We start from the raw sequence: 17,114 nt of genomic DNA on the forward strand, positions 1-17,114 counted from the left end.
TGCAGAAAGGAACTGTTTTCTAACCCTCAAATCTTACGCATGTCAGCATAAAAAAGCAGAAAATTGCTGGATGGTAAAACACTGTGTCAGGGACCACTATGGCCCCAGTATCCCGTACTGCAAGAATAAACTCAGCAGTCATTAAACAATAGGACAGACAGAAGAAGAAAATACTGAAGTGTAGGTATACAGGATCCTACTTGGCTTATATAGAAAATAACAAAGAATGTTTGAATGTGAGAAAAATATTTTGCCAAACCTCATTATAAGCTACTGAAGAGCTACTGTTAATGCAGACTATCAAGAATCTCAGACTACAGCCAGTAGAGAAATAAACTGTCACCACACTACATTAAATATCATTACTCACAGAAAAACAGAAGGGTCTCCTCTCTCTTTTTCTGGTGCTATAGAAGATGCCTAATAATTTGTCTGTATTTCAGGTGTAGAGGTGAGTTAAAGGTAGACTCCATATGCTTCCTCTTGTTGGACAGATAGCAAGTTTCCTGTAGGTCTTCAGCAGCCCAAACAGTGGACCAAGCACTCATGGAAGTGTCCAGATATTACGCTTCCAGAACCTCTTTGAATTTTATGTTGAAGGGACATTTTTGTGTATTTTATCCACGTTCTTTAGAAGGGTATTTTACCTTGGTTTAATGCCTTGAATGTACAAATATCTACCACATGCTTTGGAATTTTTCTGTAACAATAGTTTGAAAACTTAATATTGAAAGATACTTATTATTTTTTGGAGAATTTGAATGCTGATATGGTGTAAAAAGATGCAAAAAAGAAGCTGGATGGTTATTGTTTGCAAACACACACTTAAAGGAAACTCTTCATTCAAACTGGTTGTGTCTTCACATTGGAATTATTTGCTTCCGTCAATCAAGTGGGCTTTCAGTACACAATTCTACTGGTAGTCAGTATTTTTGCAGATTTGACATAGTTAAGAGTTGTAGGCATCTCATTTTTCATATTTCTACCTAGATCAGAATTTATCAATGTACTGTAAATGTGTAATATATTTTTTTTTTCTGGACAGCACTGTTCTACCAGTAAAATTTTACGCCAACATAGAAGCTTTATAAGAAATACTTTTTAAAAATAAGTAATTATGTCTTACATCCTGCAATAATTAATAGATTCCACGCTAGAAATTTTTCTCTACATGTTTCAAATCCATTCAACTTCATGCACCTTTCCAGGAAAACCATAGGTTCATTGATATTATACTTTATACTTTTCATATCTTATCCTCAAGGTCCTCTGGAAAAGAGGATATAAAATGAGCATACTAAAACAATGCTTTTTTTTTGGAGGCTCTTTTTTTAAAGCAGGATGTCCATTTTGCTCCACAATTTAGTGGGATTAATCTGCAGTAATCTCTGCAGAAACAGAGATAGTATCATCAAAGAAGGATAGGTACTGGTAAGTTACTTTTATTTCTCCTATCTGAAATTGTTGCTGCAGATTCTATTTACAGATGTCTAGAAAGCAGGAATAAACCTTAAAAGGTAAGATAAGGCATTCTATTTAAAACAAAAACTGAAGTGCTGCTTTCTCAAACCAGGCATTTACTCATGTGCAGAACTCTGCAAAGCTTTGAGAAAAGAGAACTATGAATTAGTGTTTGCATTCGTTTATAGGCAATCTGAATTTTCAATACAATTTGTATACGAGGCAATGGCCCTTCTGAGTAGATATGGCTTGAATGAGCTCCTGAAAAGGTGAAAGGACTACAAATAATTCTTGGGAGAATTGTAAATATTCATTATAAAGGCACTTTTCTCTGTTTTGCCCTAGCTGAATTCAAGAACATATGTGGAAATATTCCTGGCTTTACTTTTGACATTCATACTGGAAAAGCTGTTGGTGAGCTTCACTAAACTTATTTTAACCAAAAATTGTTTTGCGTAAGGTTGTTGCAGCTGCATAATGGTACCAAAATGAATATTTCATATAATAAAATTCTAATTTCATTATAGAATTACAACGGTATCATAAATTGTGAAACCAAATTTGTGAAAAGTATTTATGATTTATATTTTTTTTTATTTTTTCATTTTGTTATGATCTTTTGCTCACCCTCCATCCAAGTTCATGGTTTTGAGCTTTAATGGGTAAGATAAAAGGTTTTGGCTTCAAAAATTTTGCAGAACTTTTCTGCACACTTGTAGCAGTTCTGCATCTTGTCTAATATTTAGTATTACTATGTTTTGATCACTTCCTGAACTTCACATAGTTTATTTTCTCTCATAATGTGTCTATGTTTAGATTTATATCCTGTACACAATTTCTGTAGATTAAAAGGAACTTCTCAACTCAGTTTTAAGCACAGTGAAATTGAGATCCAAGAAGTACGTAAAGCCATGAAATACTGTATTTTGACTAGCTCATCTCACTTTCAGACATTGATGAATGTAAGGAAATCCCAGGAATCTGTGCAAACGGTGTTTGCATCAATCAGATTGGCAGCTTCCGCTGTGAATGCCCCACCGGATTCAGCTACAATGACCTGCTCTTGGTCTGTGAAGGTGATTTGAAATGACATTTATACTTAGCCCCCATGAGCATACTTATCTTAAAGGCAAGGGTAACATTTAATTCATCTGTTTTTCAAAATCTAAGAGACAGACTGTGAGCTTTTTTGCAGGGCTCAAGTCTATAAATCAGTTTGCTTGTCTTTAATACATATGCACATGCATATAATAAAATTTGTAATAGTGTTGTGTCAAGCAATTCACTGACTCCTAAATAGGAAGTAAATGAAATTATTTTATTTTATTTTATTTTAGGGAGGAAATTTATTTCTTAAAACTTCTCAAAAAAAAGTTTCCTTGATTTTTTCCATCTTGTGTCTGTTCTTCTACCTTTTTATAAAAGCTAGTAGTGAGTTTTTGTGTGTCCTAAAGTCAAGAGGAATTTTGTCATTGGTATTCAAGGGTCTTGTGCTAACATGTGCACCTTAAAAAGCTGACAAACTGTGCCACTTACTACTTCAGTTCAAAGGCAGAGAGGAACATTTTTTATACAAAACCTAATTTCTTTAGGCAGTTGTTTAAAATTGATAAAGCCACCACAGTGTGTAGTAAATTGGATTAATAGGATCCTACTTCATCCAAAAAGTGTATTATGGATGAAATGTTATTGATTTTGCTTTTCATTTGCATTTATGGCACAGGAGGATGAAGGTCATAATATTCATGCCTTGTTGAGGATGAAAGATTCATCTTGGACAAGACGGACAATACAGTCTAAGTTCTAGGCATAAGTATCTCTCGTGGTTTCTGATATCTGAGCCATGACTCTTGACATTTCAGATATTGATGAGTGCAGCAATGGAGACAATCTCTGTCAGAGAAATGCAGACTGTATCAACAGTCCTGGTAGTTACCGCTGTGAATGTGCTGCTGGTTTTAAACTTTCACCCAATGGTGCCTGTGTTGGTAAGAAATCACTTGACTTTTCTCACCTGTTTGCATCTGTTTGTACCTAATCAATGGTATGTGCGTGATTCTCTTGAAGGGTAAAAGCATCATTTATTTTCTGTTACCTTGTGTATTCTGCTGTTTTATGTAACAGGTTTTACATTATAGCTCTGTTTCTCTGTAGAAGAAAAGACAGGGTAAAACTTTTTTCTTGATGTATCAACGAAATCCTGACAGTAGTTTTGACTTCGAGGTGTATAGGCAAGAATTTCCTATAAAATGAAGTTTTGTTAAGATTCAGATTTAGTTAGGGAGAATTTTGAGTCTGATTTTAATAATAATAACAGATTGTAAAAACATGCTTGTGTAAAATGAATGAATAATAAAAGTCAGTAATGTGTACCATCTGTTTTATATTTCTGTTATAGATCGCAATGAATGTCTGGAAATTCCTAATGTTTGCAGTCATGGTTTATGTGTGGACATGCAAGGAAGTTACCAGTGCATATGTCACAATGGTTTTAAGACATCCCAAGACCAGACTATGTGCATGGGTATGGAAAAAAGATGCTTTTCTGTGTGGTTTGTTTGGTTGTTTTTTGCTTTTTTTAAAGGTGGAGGAGATGAGTCTGAATTTTTGAGGACATTATAGTGATGTTAAAAGACTGATTCATACATTTTTGGATTTTTGTGCCTGAAGTATGTGAAGTTGTCCTTGGAGTGGATATATTAGTTTGAGGAAAAAAAATCACAGTATTCTGAGAGATAGCTCCATGTTACTGAAGAATATATTACCTCCATTTTCATAAAAATACATCATAGTGGCTTATTTGAATAAGAATTTTATAGGAGATACTACAGAGTGATTGAGTTTGGAGATTTAAAAAAAGATTTTTCTTTCAATTATTTAGAAATCTATTGAGTTCATGTTTTATTTAAAAAAATAGAGTACCACATTTAATGTAACTTAAATCTGTACTCATTTTGTATTAAGATGATGACATGATAGAGATGATATAGGAAATAAGATTGTAAAATAAGAGTGGTTTTCTTATTCTTTTAGTGTTTTGTAATCAGTTCTACAGGTTTTTAAAAAGAAAAGGTGATGCATATGTGAATTTGGTTTTCTTTGAAAAAAACAGCCAAAAAATTATTTTGATTTTGAAATAATGATCATCTAAATGTCAGTTATAAGCTATAGAGAAGTTCAGTGTCTTCTGTAACATAGGTGTGTTCCAATTTCAACTTTAAGTGGACATTTAAAACCAATCCATGTTGTATTACATATTCATATACAACTTGTTTCTTCTCATATTTGGACTAAACTACATTTGTCAAACCATCTGAGGAGGATATTTGGGAAGGTGACTTGTGTTAGCAATGCAAAATTTTGAGAGCCCGGTTACTCAAAACAGTAACTTAAGTAATTCTAAAACTAATTCTAAAAATTTCATAGTATGAAATACAAATCTAGACAATGACAGGTTATGGAAATGATCCATATGACAAAATGTTTACCTTCTCTAAATGAATAGTATATTTCAGAAAATACACAAGAACTAGGAGAAAATCATCTAAATGCCTTCCAGATACTCATGAAACTCCAGAAATTACTGAAACACAGAGCAGGAGACACTGAATTTTAGTGCCTCTTTAAAATGCACATTTCCAAGTGTTTGTAAGCAGACCTTGTAATTCTGAATGTAGTACTGACATACTTACACATGTGAATTGGCCTGTAAACAATGACACAAAACTCCTTTATAGAGCATTTTCAACAGGTTTTCATGGGCTTAAGAGTAAAATATGTACATAAAATTTGAGATAGTTCCAGGACTGTGACACTCAGTCCTTTATACTGAGTTCTGACCATTAGTGTAAATTAGGAAATTAAGAAATGTTAGCATGGAACAAAAAAAAGACAGAAAGCTTTGGAATACTGCACATGAAGTTACTTTTATCTTTGCATTTAACAGTATCTTTTATTTTAAAATACATTTTAAAAGTGCATCATGTGACATTTTCCTGTGTGTACTGAGAGGCTGTAAAAATCAGTAGTATAAATAGAAGGATGTGACAGATGAGAGACTGAGGTTTAGAATATTCTCATCGTGCACAGATAACACTTTCACAGATACCTGGGAAAATCAGTTCGCACATACGGTTGTGTTTCTCTTTGCAGATGTTGATGAATGTGAGCGCTATCCATGTGGAAATGGAACTTGTAAAAACACAGTTGGATCGTATAACTGCCTGTGTTATCCAGGATTTGAATTAACTCATAATAATGATTGTATGGGTAGGTGATGTAATCCAAACTTTATTTTCACTGCTGCCAGCTTGATATACCAAGGAGGATGGTATGTAGTTAAAACTTACACAGAAGACAGGTCAGAGCGTTAACAAAGTTAATTGAGTGCAGTAACTGATACTGTTACCAGCCCTAGAGGTTAATCACTACTACCATTTTTTAAACTAATTAGAAATACATTTTACTGGCCAGCTTGAAAATTGTAAACCCTAAATCTCTGGACCACTGGGGCAGCCTTCTAGTTCGCTGACATTTTAATGCAGCCCTCACCTCCATTAGATTTACTGGGTAATTACAGCACACATCCTTGACAACTGGCACAGTCCATAGGCACCACTTGCAGTAAGCACATATTATATCACACCACCAGTGATGCCTCATGAATTTAAAATAGCTTATTTATTTCACCATATTACTTGACACTTGCACGCAGGGGCGAAAGAGGAAGCAGACCAGCAGTAAGAAAGCCAGTACAACTAATCTACCAAATCTGCTCTCTTAAAATGAACTCGGCTTACACAGAGTTTATACAGGCATTGCTATTTCCTATTCCTTAAAGCACGGGACAACAGATTAACTGATGGACTTGGGCAATTGAAATTCCTGGATACTTGTGATAAAGCAACTAAAATCTTCCTGGAGAACAGGCTCGTAAGTCCATGGAGATCCTCTCCATTGTGCAGGGTGTAAGCCAAAAGGCTTTACATTTCTTCCTGCTACATACGGAAGGAAGACCGAACAAAGTCCACTGGTTTCTTTCTGGTTCAGGAGAGAACTAAAATATTTTAAATAAGTAATTTAAATCCTATCCTTGTCCAGGAAAGAGAAAATTAAAAACTTGTTCAAGTAAGCAGAGTCTGCTGCCAAAGCATGGCACTGTATACCAAGTAGGTTCTTTCCCATGGCAGTATAGCTGCCAGTCTACTGCTGGGAGCATCCAGTGCCTCTGCTCCAGGCTGTGCCTTCCAGGAGGCCAGGGAGCCCAAGCTGACTCAGAGACTTGGCCTTCTGTTAGCACTGCTCTTGACAGCTTGGTGAACCTGAGGGCTTTCTTCTAAACTATCCCAATCATTCAAGGGCAATTTAGCCCATCCTAGTATAGTACTTTGGAGGTGTTTCTGCTTGTAGAACTGTAATGCAGAAGAAATGCACTATGGAATAAACTAGGAACACAGGCACAGCTGTACTGACTGAAGCAGAAGGTACATCTTTTTCAGGAGCTGGTACTTAATGCTTCTGAAGACTAACACCTCTTCGGTAAAACTGATGTTAGTCTTCATCATTCGAATTCAAGTATTGCAAAACAGTGAGGTGCAAGCTGTTCTTACACCAGGATGCTTATCCGATCTCCTTTTCATTTATGCTGACACTTTCTCATCTGTATATTTCCTTATGCAGTACTTCCTGAAGTCTGCATTCTTAAAGTAACTCAACAAACTAATAAGCATTTTCAAACTTCATTTTCAGAACTTCAGAATTTATGAAGGAGAGAATCATCCTGCAGTAAGCAAACGATGTACTGCAAAATTGGAAAATTACTTAGGAGGAGACTTAAGCACATATAAATCCAGATAAAATCCAGAACACTCCATGTAATATTTTCTTTTCTGTGTCTGGAGTTAGTATCGTACAGTCACTTGGCAGTAAATGAATGTCTCCAGATGCAGTAGCTGAGGAAATGCTGCTAGTCTGAAAATCATAATACCCTATAAAAAAAGAGTGTTGTTTAAATAGAACATATACCTTAATGCACTTGAGCAAGAGTTACTTTCCACTAGCTATCAGTTGTTCCCTTGTTGCTGCAAAAATTGCCTTTTCCACAGAAGTATATACTGCAACTTGAGTGTGTTTATAACGTACTGTATATACTATGCCAGGACTCAACTTTTCCTTATGGGGTTTTACTTGTTTGTTTTTTTTTTTTTAACAGATATCGATGAGTGCAGTTCCTTCTTTGGTCAGGTGTGCAGAAACGGACGGTGTTTCAATGAAATTGGTTCCTTCAAATGTTTATGTAATGAAGGATATGAACTTACTCTTGATGGCAAGAATTGCATTGGTATGTATGATACCACATGGAGATGTTAAAATACTGATGAGCTGAAATAATCAAACTCGTAGCTCCCATCTAGAGGGAGGCAGCACACTCTGAGTATCTAAGTATTAAAAAAAAAAAAAAGACAGTGACTTTAATGAAGACACAGTAGAAGTAACTGAGTTTTGGAATAGTTGTTAATCTTCAAGCATATAAGTGCCTTAGAAAAAGAAAATTAGAAAAGAATCTAAAAGTCTTTACATTAGTAAGCTTGTTTTGTTACCATAAGAATTACATGATTCTAAACGTTTCCTGATTCCATCTGTTCTCCAAAGATACTAATGAGTGTGTGGCACTACCCGGTTCATGCTCTCCTGGTACCTGTCAAAATTTGGAGGGATCATTCAGATGCATCTGTCCACCAGGATATGAAGTCAAAAGTGAAAGTTGTATTGGTAAGGCAAGTTGTAATTGTTGCTTCTGAACAATTTAAAAATTAGAAAAACTATCTGGTTCTAATTTGGTGGAAAGTAGTGGTTTGTGAATGTTGCCCAACTTAAAATCATGGTGACAGGGAATAAGTCTTCAGGAAGATATTTTCAAAATGAAAGGCAAGATATTTGTAGTGTATTGTACTATATTTTGTACATTAACTTCTTCATTAATGCAAACAAAAATTTTTATTTAAAAAAAAATAGTATTTTATCTTTTATTCCCTTTTTTTTTAAATATCGTTCATAAAACAAACCAACCTGTGTACTGGATTTATATAATGTTTACAGATAGGTAATTATGGGCAATCAATGCATGAGCTAAGCTTCTCCTCTCAAGAGGGCTATGAAGTTTAAAAATCTTGAGAAAATTATGGAACTTCTCAGAACAAGTGTTTAAATTGGTTTCTTCTAACAACTCTTTTCTGTTTTCATGTTCTGTATAATTTCAAGTGCTAAGATTCACAGGAGGAGGAAGATGGCACAGCAGACCTTTCATCAGTTTGCATATTCTTGTTCGTTCATATAAGTATGTTTTAAATCCTTGAATATCATTCAGGAGTTGAATGTCACACAGTGAATTAAGATTTGGTGTGGCATAGAATGAGAAATAAATCTGAGTTACAACTACCTTTTCCATCAGAGCAAACCACACAAGTACTGTGAATTTACTGGGCATTTAAATTAACTATGTGGGGCACCTGGCAAGGAAGGTGCACACAACTAGTTTTAGGTAGCTAACCTAGAAGTCTTAGGTTTTTGCATGGTCAGAGGACATAGTAAGCACCTGCTTCTCCTCTGTGACTGTATTAAGGAACCTGTTTTTCAGTTTAGACAACTGCAGTTTGCTGGTTTGACACGCCAGACACACATTCATCCAAATAATTCCCAGTAATAAATGAGCAGTTTGTCCTCTTGTATGGACTGAAGAAAACACTGGTGAGGTCATGAAGATTTGGCCTGTAGCCACCTAATCTGTATGGGTGCAAGAACTGGATCACAGGAACCTTTTTTAATTTTTGTTTTGAACAGTAGTATATATTTTCTAAGCCACGGAGTTCTCTCATCCTTTTGTATCGCGCCACCATACTCAGTTTGCCTTCATGGTTTCTTTTGGCAGCTGCTATTTGCAGATTAGCAATTATGTTTGAGATTAATCCAAATCACCCACAGCTGTGAAATCATGAATTTAAAATGAAAGCTTTTGTTTTTCCAGGAATATCACTGTTTATGATCACTTCAGTATCCTCACAGAATCCCTTGATGCTTCTGACAGCACTGGTGACTGCCAAACAGATTTTTGTCCAAACTGAGTAAAAGGGACTTAATTATATTCTTTTTCTTCATTCTGCCATACGTCCAAAATACTTGCAGCTAGAGTGCCTAGAAAATGCCTAGATAATCATGTATGATTGTATTAATACTTATTATGATAATATGATTAATATTATAACAGCTCTTGCAACATCAATTCCCCATTACTTCCTAGTGATCTTATATGCAAACAGCTTTATAAGAATTCATTACTTCTGTATGTGATGTGAAGGTTGGCAATGGCTTTTTGAGCTCCAGGTGATTATATGAAGGAGAAACCAAAACAGATAGGAGCCACAGAAAAATTCTTAGTTTTCACCTACCCATTTAATATGTTTCCTTTAATTTAATGGGAATGAAGCAGAGAGGACTCATTTACTTCCACAGTCTGCATATTCACCTCTTCATCTTGCTCACAAAATGTCTCTTCCACTAGTTACAAGCCATTCATTACAGTAATGATCAGTACTTCAAAATACCAGTTTTTCCATCCCATTAATGCAGGTGAATTGCTGAGTTTTTTATATTAGCAACTGCCACACTAACTGGGAAATTAATTACCTTTTTTTCACTGAAATGAGCTGACGTAAAATGCTTTATATAGTAAGAGCCTGTCTATGGGAAACTACTGCAGAGTTTGGTTATATGCCAGACTATGCTACAGTGGTTTGTTCATGTGCTATGCCTAACAGTAACTTCTGAAAATGGGACATCACAGAATCTATTCCTATCTGACTTCTTCCATCAGTCCACTTATATTTTTGGAGTGACACTGTATTTCCATTGTTTCCTTATCTGCTAAATACAGGTCAGTTTTCTAAGACTCAGTATAATAAAGAGTCAAACAAATATCAGGAAAACTAGCGCTACAAATCTGTGACTCAACATCCATGAAGCTTACTTTCATGGAGAATACCTATTCCTGCCTACACTTTGACTAAGATCAATATGGATATTATTGTAGAACAGCTGTTGGTCTCTGTGATGGTTCTTTTAATAACTCCTACTGAAAGACTCAGGAAAGATTGTAGTACAGGTATAGTTCTGAAGATTATTAAAATACACTTCAGAATTTATTAAATTATAATTACCTTTACAAATTACTTTAGCAAGGAGGCTTATATCTTCTGTCACAATTTGCTTATATCTTTCTGTCATTCATTTGCAGAATGGAATAAATCAAATATAGTTTTAAATAATAGATATGAAAAATTAAAGGTCTATTAATGTATTGCTTTTCTTACTCTGTTGTCTATATAGATGAAGGGTATGCAGCCTGATACTGTTTCAGCTGCACAATTTTACAAGCATTTGGTGTTCATATTAAGTACTCTTTTATTTTGGATTAAGTTTTAATAATGATAAAAAGTTCTCTATTTTTTAAAAAATTAAATCTGACACTTGAATAGCCATAGCATAATATTCTAAATTATGCAACTGAACAGGAAAACATTTTCAGTAACATCAAGAGTGGCAGTGGGAGACTGGTAAATACAAATCTGAACATACAAATATAATCATAGGTATCCCTCTACAAATAACTAGCTATAGTTTCAGTTCAAGAATCAGTCAATCAGAATGAAAAAAAGCACACCTTTAATTACAAAAAACCTTCAACATATGGATTTTTAAAAATTCATCTTCGGATGTTTTATGTTTACAGGAGTATATTTTTCTTATCAGGCATATATCTTCTCTGTTTCAGTTTGAAAGCATTTATTTAATGTGTATAATACTATTATGCCAAAGAACAGAGAGTGGTATTTGAAGAGGAAAGTACATGCCAGTGAAATGCTCTAATTTAAAAGAATTAGTGGAACCTTCAGGCTGCTTTATCTATCGGGTGCTTTATTGGAGCACCCCCTGCTGAAGTTAAATAAATAAATAAATAAATAAATAAACAAATAAACAATTTTCTTAACCCAGACATTCACAGCCAGTGGGCTTATAGTGAACCTTTTCTCCTTTAATTTACAGATATTAATGAGTGTAACGAGGATCCCAACATCTGTCTCTTTGGCTCTTGTACAAACACTCCAGGAGGTTTCCAGTGCATCTGTCCTACAGGTTTTGTGCTGTCAGATAACGGACGGAGATGTTTTGGTAAGTTAATAAATAAGGAATGTAATACTTTATTCTAACAGATAAGATACTCTGTAGAATGAATAAAAAGGGACCTCTGCAGGTTCCTTCCAAACAGTGCCCTTACAAGGGTTGGAAAGTGCTTTCAAAACAGTATGAAGAATGCAGGTCTAACATCCTTCAGGGCTAGACAGTCATCATCTAACCAGGTAGGAGGTGCTAGCTCCACATAACTGTATTTTCTTTTTTAGATACTCGCCAGAGCTTCTGTTTCACTAACTTTGAGAATGGGAAGTGCTCAGTGCCAAAGGCTTTCAACACCACAAAGGCAAAGTGTTGCTGCAGTAAAATGCCAGGAGAAGGATGGGGTGATCCTTGTGAGCTCTGTCCAAAGGAAGAAGAAGGTACACATCAAGATTTAAAATAATGCGTTTTTCAGTGGGAGAAAAGGAAGAGCACATTCGTGTTGTCCCTTTTTGATCATTAGAAGGAGAGATCTTTTTGGCATTCTCCCTTAATGGACTTTTCTAGAACCATCTTCAGGTCAACAAAATAAATAAAATTAAATATACGAAAACCACAGAAAAAGAGAAATACTGAGTTGTTTTTGCTCTGTAGAGAAATATACTAGCAGCCTCCATCTGTAGATGTAGCCTCCTTTAGGCAAAAGAGAAGAGCTGAAAGGGACAGTGCCAAGAATCCCCGAAGTAACTGACAGTTTTCACTTCTTGGTTTTCTCCAAGTACAGAAAGGGGAAGGCACCAAGCACATGCACATGGAAGTTCAGCGAGTTCTAGTGCGACTTCCCCAGACTAGGTCCAGTATTACTTTTGCCCCTGGCAAGACAGCGTAATGACCATGATTTAAAAAGTTGACAGTTTTGAAAAATATGTTATAGAAGATCTTTGGATGGCTTTAATCATCTATCATGGTTCTCTCTCTCACTCTTTTTTTTTTTAAAAAACATACCTCTACAGTTGCTTTCCAGGACCTTTGTCCATATGGTCATGGAACTATTCCTGGGATTGATGATACACGTGAAGGTAGGTATGCTTTTTCCTGATAATTAAAAAAATGTATCTATTTATACTTAAAATTAGACTTGGGTATTATAGTATGTGATGTCTTAAGCCCCACAGCCCCAGGTGACAAGAGGCTGACCTCTTTAATAATTGTAAACCGTTATGAAATGATAAAAGTTTAAAAGTTAAAAGTTTACATTTGAAATTGCATGACTAGAGACAAGCAGAATAGGGCACTTAATCTTTTAAAAACGCTTTTTTTAAGACTTGATAGAGAAATGCATCAGCTAAGTGGTTGCTTCCTGCTTTTTAGATGTCAATGAATGCCTTGAAAGCCCAGGGATTTGCTCGAATGGTCACTGCATCAATACTGATGGATCATTCCGCTGTGAGTGCCCCATGGGATACAACTTAGATTACACTGGAGTACATTGCATTGGTGCGTCCATATTTCATAAGTTATAAGAATTGTAACACTTTAATTTAAAACACAATTTGAAATGTGTCCCAGTTCTCTTCAGTTTGCATTTATTCATCATATATAGATACCGATGAATGTTCAATTGGCAACCCATGTGGAAATGGTACGTGCACTAATGCGGTTGGCAGTTTTGAGTGCAACTGTCATGAAGGATTTGAGCCAGGCCCTATGATGAATTGTGAAGGTAACTTGTCCTCTTTGTTTTGTTTTGTTTTTTTTTCATTTAGTTTCTGTCGAGACCTCAGTATTCAAATTGCTTTATTAACCAGGCCTTTGATGTTATAATAACTAGGAGGAAAAAACGTTTCTCTGCTCAAAATATGTCACTGAAAAGAAAGTCCTGAATTGATTTAAGCAGTATTTTTAGTTTATCACAGGATTTTCCAATCTACATGTTGTGGTATGTTTCATTATTCAGCTGGTTATTTGAAAGGGTGGTGTGGGTGGGAAGGAAATAACTGTTGAGCTCCCAAAATATCCTCATAAACAGTATAGCTAACCACAGTAAAATTGCATTAATTTACAGAGCATTTGTCATAACTGAGGCAGAGCAGTTATGAACTGACCCACTCATTACAGTTATAGTAACAAATGAATTATACTGAATGTAATAAACTAGAAGTCAGACCGCTGGTCTATCCAGTCCATTATTTCAGTCCTCGCAGTTGAAATGCTAATTTAGCATACAAGCATGACTAACATCTTTCTGCAGTTCAGTCCTCTAATACAAGAGCTGAGTATATAGGGAAAATACCATGTAAACTGGGGGATGAATTCCTGCAGTGTGGTAGTTGTCCAAGAATCTGCCCGGTACCATCTTGAATCTGCTGATACTATCTGCTGCCACAGCATCTTGTGGCAGCAAGATCTGGAATCTTACTACTCCCACTACTTAGAGGAGTCTTTCTTTCATCTGTTTTAAATTAAACCCTATTAGTTTCTTTAAGTACCTCTTTATTTTTCATAGTGTGGGAATTGTGTACAACCATTCTGCTGTCATCAGATGCTGATCAGGATGCTTCTTAAAAATTTCATATTTTATGAATCCTAATTAGTTTGCTTTCTGAAGCAAGAATTCTTTTTTTTTTTTTTAGAGTTGGCTGAAAAGCTGACATCTCGAATCACACAAAAATACATTAAAAAATTACTATCTAATAAAAATCTGAAATAGGCCAAACCCAACTTGTCATTCTAAGATCAGTTAGTTCCATATTTATTATGCCATTATTTTTAAGCAGACCTTTGTTTGATTTCCTCTGGCTACTCAAAACCAAGCATCCACAAGTCTCTGGTTTGAATTACTACATTTCTGATACTTTTTAGCTGACAAGAGAAGCACAGGTATAAGAAAACTGTCTTGGTGATTGTTTTAAAACTTAGTGGAAAATTACTATTTTGTTCCTTTCTGTTCAGATATAAATGAGTGTGCTCAGAATCCTCTGCTGTGTGCTTTTCGTTGTATCAACACCTATGGTTTCTATGAATGCACATGTCCAGTCGGCTACGAACTAAGAGAAGACCAAAAGATGTGCAAAGGTAATGACTGACATATAAACTTTTCCCCAATTTCCATCACCCTGTACTGGCCAAAGCATAATCGAAACATTTCTGTCCATCTTGCATTCATCCTCTCAGTGGAATATAACAAACAGCCCAGCAGATGGCAATTTACTATTTCAGAACTCATGTAAGACCAGTATAGTGGTTTTGTTATGAAGTATACCCCTTGATGGGGATTGGAAAGGTCACAGTGCTGAAGCTCATCTTTAGCATGACAAGATAATGCAGCTCACAGAGTTTAAGACAACTGTAATTAAGCATAGCTCTCGGATTTTTCTTCAGTGCTTTAGTTAGGGGAGTCTGTATGACCTTTTTTTGAGAAAGTGCTAGTTTTCTTCAGTAACTGAAGCTACTGGAAGGAAGTTCAAACACAGAATACATATTTTTTTTTTTCCAGATCTAGATGAGTGTGCTGAAGGTCTCCATGATTGTGAGTCGAGAGGCATGATGTGCAAAAATTTGATTGGTACCTTCATGTGCATATGTCCTCCTGGAATGACCCGAAGACCCGATGGAGAAGGCTGCACAGGTAAAGCTTAGAAAGGGAAGAAGACATCTTCTGAAATACAAACGAGCAGTCAAATGAAAAAATCTCTGCATATGCATATAGTAAACTATAAAATAGCAATTCATTAAATACACTTAAGATAGCTAATAATGTCCAGCATCTTAAACTTTCTTTATTGTTTCAATGTTTGAGCCTTATCTGAAAGTAGTTCTAAATGACTAATAAGTATTGCAGAATAAAAACTCTGGGCTTGTTTCTTATGTTGTACAGCAAAATCAGAATGTTTTTCAGACACTGGTTGGATTTAAAAGATTAAGTTGCCAAAAAGAAGAGACCTAATTTGATTAGTAGAAAGCAAAATTATAATAAATTAAAAGCTACCTTTCCTTTAGCATTAATACTGTTCTAAATAATGTAGCAGTTCCTTAAACAATTAAAACTGTATGATTATGAAACAACATAAGAGCCATGAAGAGCAAAAGATGTGGAAACTGCCAGAGTTCAAAATAATTCTCCATCCTGTAAGTTAGAAAACAGCTTTCCTCCATCATTTTCTCAATTAGATGAGGGGGAAACGATAGCAACATTTTGACAAATTATACTTTCCTCTTGTACATAAAAAACCCCAAGACTATTCCAGAGTTCTCTGTGGACAGAAGTAGCTGGGACTGTCCTTGTCTCAGAGAAAAAAAAAAAAATCCATCTCAGTGAATGCTTTAAATTAAAATATTTTAAAACAGTGTTCCTGCAGCAAGACTCTTCTTTACAGATATTTATGATTTTTTCAGGGGAAATAATTTGTATTAACATGAATTTTGCCTTTTTTTGCCATATAATGCTGCCTTTAAATCACCTGAGGTTTTCCTGATGTTTTATTTAAGCATCTGTAAAGGTAAAATTGCTTACAGTATCTGTGCCATTAGCTATGGAAGAAAATACACTAAGATTGTTTCAGGGAAATGATGTGCGAACTGAAATGTGACTGATTGTAGAAGAGGTCAAATGTGTTCAGAGACTCTTAATGATTACAAAGTGAAAATTTGTTATTCAAATCATGCATGTGTTCAGATTTTATTTAAACGCTACTTGCCGGGTAAAAGTTATGACTAGGACTTGCTTTGCTGCAAATATTTACTGCTTCTTGTTATAAGTTGCAAAGAACATACAAGGATTAATGCTTTCATGCTAACATGAAGTACATAGCGAATGGAGTAGGATAGTGTTACTAGGAAAGTCCTTTCCAGGCTTAATCAGTGGTTGATTTTCCACTTCTTGCAAATATTTTGCAAACATTATGCAGACTAACTAATGCATTCTATGTGTCTGATATATTTTCTTGTAACAATTTATTTAATGTTTTTCTTTTTTTGTAAAGATGAAAATGAATGCCGCACCAAGCCAGGTACCTGTGAAAATGGTCGCTGTGTGAACGTTATTGGGAGCTATCGATGTGAATGTAATGAAGGATTCCTATCAAGTCCATCAGGCATTGAGTGTCTTGGTAAATGCCTCTTTCATATGTATTTCATCTTACATTGAATTTTAAAGGATGCTCAGTGTAAATTAGGCTTCTGAGTACCTAACAACTCCCATATCTACAGATATTAAATAATCATCCTTATTAATTAGACTGATATAATATTAGTGATGGGAATGAAGAGCATCTTGAGAACATCAGCTGACTCTAGCAATCAGGGGCCTCACATAGAAGTGTCTAAATTCCAAAGTACAAAAATATAGTGCTGATCAACACTATCCAGACAAAATACATGTATTTTTAAAGAAGAAGCAGAATTTAATTAAATTATATCAAAAACTGGGATGCAGAGAAAAATTGTTTGCATATTCAGAATGCGATCTTAAGCACCACGATACTGCA

The 17,114-nt window shown here is 35.2% G+C and overlaps 1 protein-coding gene across 1 annotated transcript in view; it reads left to right on the top strand.

The window, feature by feature from the left end:
- FBN2 (fibrillin 2) overlaps positions 1 to 17,114 on the top strand; it is a 181,645-nt gene that overhangs the window by 150,795 nt on the left and 13,736 nt on the right. Inside the window, exons 42-56 of the mRNA XM_042787813.1 lie at positions 1,807 to 1,875; positions 2,412 to 2,537; positions 3,324 to 3,449; positions 3,860 to 3,985; positions 5,614 to 5,730; positions 7,673 to 7,801; positions 8,113 to 8,232; positions 11,560 to 11,685; positions 11,916 to 12,068; positions 12,642 to 12,707; positions 13,000 to 13,125; positions 13,232 to 13,351; positions 14,581 to 14,703; positions 15,125 to 15,256; positions 16,611 to 16,736. Coding sequence (XP_042643747.1) covers positions 1,807 to 1,875; positions 2,412 to 2,537; positions 3,324 to 3,449; positions 3,860 to 3,985; positions 5,614 to 5,730; positions 7,673 to 7,801; positions 8,113 to 8,232; positions 11,560 to 11,685; positions 11,916 to 12,068; positions 12,642 to 12,707; positions 13,000 to 13,125; positions 13,232 to 13,351; positions 14,581 to 14,703; positions 15,125 to 15,256; positions 16,611 to 16,736 — 1,785 coding nt within the window. The remainder of the gene's footprint in view (positions 1 to 1,806; positions 1,876 to 2,411; positions 2,538 to 3,323; positions 3,450 to 3,859; positions 3,986 to 5,613; positions 5,731 to 7,672; positions 7,802 to 8,112; positions 8,233 to 11,559; positions 11,686 to 11,915; positions 12,069 to 12,641; positions 12,708 to 12,999; positions 13,126 to 13,231; positions 13,352 to 14,580; positions 14,704 to 15,124; positions 15,257 to 16,610; positions 16,737 to 17,114) is intronic.

The sequence above is a fragment of the Tyto alba genome, unplaced genomic scaffold (assembly GCF_018691265.1).
Source record: "Tyto alba isolate M040663 unplaced genomic scaffold, T.alba_DEE_v4.0 Super-Scaffold_13, whole genome shotgun sequence".
Lineage (NCBI taxonomy): Eukaryota > Metazoa > Chordata > Aves > Strigiformes > Tytonidae > Tyto > Tyto alba.